We start from the raw sequence: 8,550 nt of genomic DNA, 5'->3' as shown, positions 1-8,550 counted from the left end.
TTGTAGTACAGCAGCTTGGAGGAGACAGACTGAGAGAAACGTTTCAGCGCAGGAGCTTGGAGGGACTGCTCGCTGCCTTTGCTGTTGCTGGAGATTGGTACAGCCCTGAAAGAACTCATCGACCCTAAACAGCCAGGAGAAGTAAAGGGCCTGCACCCTCTCTCCACTAACCTTCTCTCTCTCACCTAGGGTTCAAGGGTTGCCAAAAGGAAGGGAGAGTTTAAAGACAAGCACAACAGTCTAACTTGCCTCTCTGGCAACCCTTGGGGCCTGTGGAAAGTAAGATAACAAAGCAGGCCTAGCCTCAGGAGACGGGGCGCTTGGCTAAGAGAATGAGGACAGAGGTCCCTGTTTCACATTGGCCACCTGGGCAAGCAAGTCGCCAAGCCCCAGGAGGTGCTGGGAGGGTACTACCCAGAGGAAGCCAGTCCACACTTGCTTAGGGGAAGCCAGCAGGCAATTCTGAGAGCCCCTTCCTCCCAGGCACTGATCGAGGAGGGGATGGGGATGTTAGAGGAAGTGGGGTTGCCCCTGGGGGACCCCAGTAGGGAAATTAGTGCTATAGCTTCAAAGACTGTACCCTCATTGCAGAATGGCGGGAGACAGCTGGAGGTCGCCTCTTCTGCTCCCGGCATCCAACAGCCAGTTGGGCAGTGGAGAAACCAGACACAAAAACAAAAAGGCAAGAGATAGCACTTTTGAATTTTCTCTTTTTAATAAAAAGGCACCTATAAAACAGGTCAATACAGTACAGGCAGCACAGAGACCCCCGGAACAAGCCTAAAAAGTGTTTCAAAATAAAAACCAAGAAGATGTCTTCACATATTGTATTTATATATTTATATTTATATATATATTTATATAATGGTACAAAATGGCTGGGGTATGGCCATGGATGGAGAGGAGAAGGCTGGCCTGTGGAGATCACCTTGGGAAGCTAGTGGTAGAGGTGGGAGACGAGGGCGCCAGAAGGGGGCATCGGGCCCTCTGTGGGCCCAGATGGAAGCAGGGAGGGCAGGGTTTGGCAGGAAGGGACAGGTTTCCACCCGTCTCTCAACACAGAGACCTTGGCTATGGCCTCTGGGAGGGGAAGGGGAAGGCAGGGGCCTGCAGCCAGCTCTGAAGGGGGAGTGGTGTCTGACCTGGCTGACGACGGACAGCACCAGACTGGGAGAAGTGGGCACAAATTCCCTTTGTATTACAGCTGCCAAGGCAAAACCAGGCCCTGCAGGTCAGAAAGGCTGGGGACGGGCTCTGGTAAAAGACACCCTGTCTAGAATGGCCCTTGGCCCTGGAGGCAGGACAGGAAAGGCCTTAGCCAGGGAGCTGCCCGCCACCTTACAAGGCAGGAAAGGAAGTGAGAAAGCAGGAGTAGTTTACTCCTGGGACCAAGGGAGACAAAACACCCATTCCTGTATGGCTTCAGTCTGACCAGTGGAGGGTGAGGGTCTCTCCAAAAGGGGAGGCAGTGGCTGTGCCTGGGTGGGCATAGACAGATCTGGTACATGACCCTGAGCCCTGGACAGAAGGACCTTGCCAGAGAGTGGGCAGGCGGGGGAGGCAGCAGGCTGTTCTCTTCCCGGCCCCCCTGCCTTCCCTCACTCCACGCTAGGGGTGGAGGCCGGAGGGCCAACTCTGTTCCTTCCTTCTTTGGTGAGAAGCAAGTGGTGGTTTCTAGAAGAGTCTGTGCCCTGAGGAGTTAACTGGCCCAAATCATGCTAACCCCTCCACAGCTCCAGTCTATGGGGCCACAGGGCTTCAAGTTCTGACTAAGATGTAGCAGCAGAGGCACCCAGGCCAGGGGCCCTATGTACACGCGCACACCTGCTCTCCGGAAATCACTCAGCAGCAGACAGGCGGCCAAAGTAGTGGGAAGGGGGAGGTCTCGGCCCTCCCGGGCTCACCATATGGAAGCCTAAATGGTCTGACCTCAGTTCATAGGTGGGACACATGGAGGATGCGGAGGACTGTATGTCTCTGGGTCCAGGGGAATGGAGGGAGCGATCATTTGAAGGAGGGGGGAGGGTCTTTTTTTTTAATCTTTTTTTTTTTGTGTGTGACTTCTATCAAAACACAGAAATACGGCACACGCACAAACCGGCACAAAAGCGCAGCTCTATTTACAGCTCCACGGGCACCTGCCCACCCGGCCAGCTGCCTGCAGGGGGCATGAGAGAGGTCAGCCCCGTAAGCAGGGAGAAGAAATGAGGAAGACAGAGGGGAAAAACTGAGAAACCGGGCAGAACCTGAAGCACTGACGAGGGAGGTGACGGTTCCACAAAGGGACAGAGGATGGGAAACCCTTCTCCTCCTTCCTCTCTCCCCCAAGAACCCCCAAAGCGTAGGTGACAGCGGCGAGAGGGGCAAAGACAAAGGGAAATAGAAGCTCCATAGGAGAAGGAACAGCAGGGAGGGGTAGTCCCAGCGCCCACAACTGAGCAAACAAATGCCAATTCCAACTCCCCGCCCGACTCTTGCCACTTCCCCCTAAGCTGCCGGCACATCAGGTTTCCACAAATGCCACTCCCCACACAAGCCCCTTCCCACCCCTCACCCTACCCCTGGACCCAGGCCATCCATCCCAACACTGGAGGAAAAAACAAAAACCAAAAACCTTTTTAAAGTTAACATATTCTCAGTATCCCCAGCTCCAGACCCCCTACCCCGAGGGGCGTGCTAGAAGGGTAGATTGGCCATGCTGCCCGGCGGCGTCGGGAGGTAACCCATCTGGCTGTCCAGAGACACACTGCGCTGCCGCAGAGGGTGGGCCACCATGAGGTTCTGCTGGGGTGGAGGCCCCATGAGGGAGCCCTGTGGGGAGAGCATGTGGGGAGGCTGGGTGTAGACCTCACCCCCCACACCACGCTGCTTCATCAGCATGAAATTCTGCTGGGCCATGAGGCCTTGCGGTGGGGACATGACCCCCTGCTGCAGCCCGTGGGGCACCATGCCCTGCTGTGGGGGCACACCTGTCCTGCTCAGCAAGGACATCTGTCCAGGGTGGCACATGGACATGCTGAGCCCCCGCTGGACCCCCTGTTGGCCTGGTAGGTTGGGGGGCCGAGAGGGCGTCTGCTCCGCCATCATGTTCTGCAGGTTCATGAGATGCAGATTTGGGGCCTGAGCCTTGGGGGGCTGGTTCTCACTCTTGGGGAAGTACTGGAGCGTGCTGCTCGGCTTCTCGGAGGGGATGATCCTGGATAAGTCGAACTCGGGAATGCCGGTAGGGGTGGGCCGGATCACCTCACTCAGCTCTGGGTCGTTCAGTACAGATGCCACCCCAGGGAGCACCCCAGGCGGGTATGCGTCGCCCATTCGGCCAGCCATGCCTTTGCCCATCAGGTGCTGCTGGGGGGGGATGGGACCAGGTGGCTGGTTGGGCAGGTCCTCAGGGGGCAGGGGCATGCCTGAAGGGTAATGCTGCTGCAGGCCAGGGCCCCCACCCCCACCCCCAGCGGGGGCCATGGCACCATGGGGTTGCTGCAGCCGAGGAGGAAAGGGCATCATTTGGGAGGAGCTGGGCACGGGGCCACAAGGGGTATTTAGGGAGTCTGGGCCTCCTGGAGCCATCATCATTGAGTTTTGAGAAGGGCCCCCTGTCCCCTGTGCATTGGGGTGCAGTGGAATGTTGGACCCCAGAGGGGTGGGGGAGGGCAACATAGTAGGTTGAGGTTCATGGGACAGGGGCTGCTGGCCTGGCAAGTTCATGCCCATGGGGCTCTGGGCAGTGGCGGAGTTCAGGTGCATAGGGTTGGGCTGGTTATTGCTGACACCTGTGGGGAAAGAACAGGGCATTAGAGGCTGCGCCTCCCAGTCCTTCCCAACCCCACTTGAGGGCTGGGCTCTGGCCTAGGTTTCACTAAGTGATGGCAGTCACTGGAACAGGGCCCCGGAGCTCACACCACCCCCACGACCAGAGACTGCGGAAGTATGCCGAAGCCAGCACGGCCACTGGAGGGATTCCTGGTTAAACCCGAGGCTCCCAGAGAGCTTTGGCTCCTCGCACCTGGCCCAGAGCCCTGCGGTGGTGGGGGTGGGGGCAGCAGGGGCCGGTCGGGCAGAAGCTCGTCGTCTGAGGTGGCGATGGTCTTGATGGCATTGTGGTAGAGCGGGGTGGAGCTGGGCATGGCGTACTTGGACATCTGGGACATCATCAGCGACAGAGGGTTCTGGGAAGGCGTGGGGTCTGGGGAAGATGTAAATGGTAGGCTGGGGTTCACGAGGCCACTGGGAGGGTTGGCAGGAGGTGCCGAGGAACTGTTGCGGGGGCCGCTAGGTGGGAGGGCACCTACAGACATGGAGAGACAGAAAGAGAGCAGGGGTCACTGATGACAGAAGGCTGAATTTGGCTGGTGGTACTCAGAGGGTCTAAGGAAAGGTCAGCTTCCCCCCAAATCTCCACCTCACTTCAGGCACACCCACACCTCAAGGGTCGCAGGCTCCTTGTAATCCCTGTAGCAGTTAAGGCAGTGGGGAGTCCCAAGTCCCAAGTGGGACCCTTCAAGATGCTAGATGTACCGGGAGCTCTGTGTAAGAGGCCCCAGCACAGCTGCCACCACGGCCACCACTGCCCCTGCAGGAACCTATCCGCCACCAAGACTCCAACCCACGTCCACCCAAACGACTCACCCTGTTCCATGTTGCCCAGGGTAGAGGAAGAGTTCATGTTGAGAGGCGGCTGCTTATTCTGGGAGACCCCAGGACTAGGCATGGCCGTTTTAGGAGAAGCAACCCAGCCCGGAGAAGGCACCGCCATGGAGGGAGACTTGAGCCTGCTGGGTGAGCCAGTGGGTGAGCGAACACTGAGGGAAGAGCTGAGGACCTGGGGTGACTTGAGAGGTCCTGGTGGGTTGGCAGAAGGCAAGGGCACCATCTGCGAGGGAGTCTGAGGTGACTTGAGGTTGGCAGAGGGTGAGGTGACCAGGGGGGAGTGCACCTGGCTAAGGGTGGGTGACTTCAGATGCCCCATGCCTGGAGAGCCCATCTGATTAATACTGATGGTGAGATCCGAAGGCCGCCTGCCTAGCCCCCTATTGGGGGCTGAGTGCACAGGCCCAGGAGGATTGGATGCAGGGGGCAGAGGCATATGGCTAAGCCGGGAGGTGCCCACAGTGCCCATCGGCATTGAACTCTGATCAGGGCTGAACATGTCTGGAGTGTTGCCCATGTCCTGGGGCATGGCTTGGTAGGGTGCCTGGCCCCCAGAGAAGCCCTGCTGGCCCTGGCTGGGAAACTGTGACGGCATGAGCATCTTCTGCGGACCGCCCATCATGCCACTGCTGTTCTGGGCCCGAACCCGAGCCATCTCTTCAGGACTGAGGCCCTGAGGCCCCATCATGTCTCCGGGGCCTCGCATCTTCTGTGACATCAGCATCTGCTGCTGTGGCGTCATCTGCACATTCAGGTTCATGTTCATGTTCATGTTCACATTCATGTTCATGTTGAGGTTGCCCGGCCCCATAGGTGTGTCCACCTCCCTCAGCCCAGACTGTCCCATGGGAGGACTCAGGAGGCCCCGGCCTCCGCCAAACTCTATGCCCATGGGAGTGCCAGCCAGGCCATCTCCACCAGGCATCTGCCCCTGGAACATGGCAGGATCCATCTGTCGGTGTGCCTGTATCATCCGTTCCATTTCCATGCTCTGTCCCATGCCACTGCCTGACATGCCCAGGGGACGCTGCATGCCCATTGACCGCTTCTCCAGCAACTGGTGCCTCAGCAGCTCCTCCCGGACACGAGGGGTCATGAATCGCTCTGCCTCACCCTGCCCACCTGGATAGGGCACGGCATTCTGGGCAAAATTGCTGGGTCCCCCAATAGGGGGCAAGTCTTCAGTCCAGCCCATGCCTGGCCTTACCGGTCTCTGCATGGCATTCATGGGTACCTCCATGGGTATACTCTGCATACCTCCAAATCCGGGCACCCTTTGCATCTGGTTGCCTGGGAAACGGGGACCAGGGAAGGGAGGTCCAGCTCGGAGCTGCATGGGATCTTGGACGTCCATCGGTCCCCGGAGTTGAGTACCCATCCCAGGTGGCCACTGATCCCCAGGTTTGCTGTGGTAAGGAGGTGGCGGGCCCCTCCCCACGATGCCCCCCATGCCCAGCATGTCTTGCAGAGGGCGGCCCCCGTGCAATCCAATCTGCTCCTCTTTCCGCCTCTTCTCCTCGTAGTACTCCTCCTGCAGCTTGCGCCAGGCCACCTGCTCAGGCGTCAGGCTGTCCTGGCCCAGCCTCTGCATCATCATGTTCATCTGCTGCCCCATGTCCCCACCCTGGGGGTGCCCCGGCACTTCATGCTCCAGTGGGGGGCCTCCTAGGCTCTGTGTCTGTGAAATCATCGACTGCAGGGGTTCCTCGTACTTCTTCAGCCCACCGGGAGGTGCCGAGGGAGCCTGCTGAGCGGCGGGCGGGGCTTGTGCTGCGGGTCCTCCGTCACCAGCTCCTCCAGGGGGCCCCTTGAGGAAGGGCTCGGCCTCCCCACTGCGGAGCAGCAGCCTCTCGATGTCTCGCAGTGTCTGGAGAGAGCGTTCCCGGTGCTCCAGCTGTTCTTTGGACAGGCCCTCGGAGCCCACCAGGTTCCTCTGCCCGTTTCCTGTGGGGGTGGCCTCCCCAAGTAAGGCTGAGCCAGGGGCACTTCCGGGGTCCCCTCCAGGAGGCAGAGGGTTGTTAGCAGCAGCGGCCGTCGGGGTGTTAGGGTGGGTTCCCCCGGTCCCGCCACCTGTGCTGGCAGCTCCCACTGAGTTGGGGGCCAGGTCCTGACTCGTGTCTTCAGGAGGCCCCTCCGGGGGCAGAGAAGGAGGGGCACTGCCAGGGGCTGGGGGTGGCGGTGGAAGCGGAGGAGGCTGAGACTGCGGTGTGCCCGCTGATGGCGTGTTCAGGGGTAGTGGTTCCGGGGTGGGGGCCACTTTAGGGGCCTGCGGGAGGACAAAAGTAAAGACTGAGACAGCCCAGGGGCCGTCCCGACCCACCTCAGAACCAGGCAGGCCACCACGCTCACCTGATCCAGTTTGGCCCGGGGCACGTTCTGCTGGTGGTAGGTGAGGATGGACTCGGCCCGGCCCTGCAGCACGGCCTCTGCAGCCCTGCATCGGGGAACAGTGACCCGCCGCTCAGAGACGGACCGACAGGGCCCCACCCTCACCAACCCACCTTGCCCCCACGCTAGGCATGGGTAGACAGAATCCCCTCATCTGTCATGGCTCCCAGAGACTTACGTGTTAGCCAGCTGGGTAGTGAAGACATACACGAACTGTGATGGGGGCTTTCCTGGGACGCCCCCACCCCCACCCCCAGGGACATCTGGCCGGAGGCCCGGTGGGGGGCCATGTGGGGGTCCTGGTGCACTGCTCTCATTGAGGGGCAGTTGTGCGGTTTGGCCAGGACCCAGCTGTGGGGCCGCCATGGCTGGGTCTGCTACATTACAATCTGCAAGAGGAGAGAAAAAGGATGGCAGGTGAGAGGTCCAGATGTGGGAAAGGGAACCAGCTGGTATTCCTGCCCTGGGACGCTCACTGCCTCATAACCCGTGCCCGGAGGGTCATTTGTCCCCACAGTCTCTGTGTTTACCAGTCTGCCTTTCCATGCTGACACCAATCTTTGCCTAAGATGGCCAGAATGATGACTATGTAGAGAAAAGAGGGAACATGTGGCAGATGCCCCAAAGTTCTGCTTAGCTCTTCCTAGAGCACTCCCACTGCCGGGTGAGAGAGAGAGAGAGAGAGAGAGAGAGAGAGAGAGAGAGAGAGAGAGAATATACTGTCTAATGATCTAAAGAAGAAAGCAGGGAGGCCGTAGTAACAGCAATGATTCAAACAACAGTCAGCTTTTCATCCAAGCCCACGATTCACTGACTGTGATTTTTACAAGAGATAGCATTTGGCTAAGTCTCAATTTCTTCACCTACAAAATGGAAATACTACTTGTCCCTGCCTGGGGACAAGTCAAAGAAAGATGTTTACTATGCCACAAAGCAAACCATCAATTTCAACAAAGGAGTCAGAAAGGCAGTATAGAGCACAAGTTCCCCCTCTGCTTTCACAAAATGATGAGCACAAGATTTCTGTCACTTCCGATCACCAAGAATCCTATGGAGGTGTCCCCACCAACAGCCAGTGAGCAAAGCCTGTAGTGGTGGATCCAGCAGCGTGGCCCCTAATTCAGTTAAAGTCTGACATTTTTCTTTCCCACGGGTAGAGGGATTCAGGCCAACAAAACTGGTCCCCTCCCCACTGCTAATGCAAGCTCCAGGTCGGTCTGCCTGTGGATGACCTGCAAATTGGGGTTTCCTGGATTCACTCCTCAGATTCTACCAGATGCCAGAGCAGCTGGAATACCTTACTTCTGTTTATCAAAAGGACACTACAGGAGCCTGAGATGGCTCAGTAGGTAAAGTCACCTGTTGCCAAACCTGACAAACCCCTGGGACCCATGACCCACACTGTGGAAGACAAAAACTGACACCTACAGATTTTTCTGACCATCTCCCCCATGCACCATGTGGTACACACACACACACACACACACACACACACACACACACACACACACA

The 8,550-nt window shown here is 58.4% G+C and overlaps 1 protein-coding gene across 6 annotated transcripts in view; it reads right to left on the bottom strand.

Annotated features, from left to right (window-relative positions):
- Positions 1 to 2,611: 2,611 nt before the first annotated feature.
- Positions 2,612 to 8,550, bottom strand: part of Bcl9l (BCL9 like) — a 28,247-nt gene continuing 22,308 nt past the window's right edge. For all 6 annotated transcript variants that reach the window (XM_055621693.1, XM_055621695.1, XM_055621698.1 and 3 more), the window contains 5 exons: positions 7,217 to 7,427; positions 7,000 to 7,084; positions 4,630 to 6,916; positions 4,007 to 4,288; positions 2,612 to 3,773 (listed from right to left, as the gene is read on the bottom strand). In XM_055621693.1, coding sequence (XP_055477668.1) covers positions 2,677 to 3,773; positions 4,007 to 4,288; positions 4,630 to 6,916; positions 7,000 to 7,084; positions 7,217 to 7,427 — 3,962 coding nt within the window. In that variant the 3' untranslated portion in view covers positions 2,612 to 2,676. The remainder of the gene's footprint in view (positions 3,774 to 4,006; positions 4,289 to 4,629; positions 6,917 to 6,999; positions 7,085 to 7,216; positions 7,428 to 8,550) is intronic.

Source organism: Psammomys obesus, unplaced genomic scaffold (genome assembly GCF_907164565.1).
Source record: "Psammomys obesus unplaced genomic scaffold, mPsaObe1.curated_primary_1811, whole genome shotgun sequence".
Taxonomy (NCBI): Eukaryota; Metazoa; Chordata; class Mammalia; order Rodentia; family Muridae; genus Psammomys; species Psammomys obesus.
Note: the sequence above shows the minus strand (reverse complement) of the source record. Positions and strands in the feature narration are given on the sequence as shown.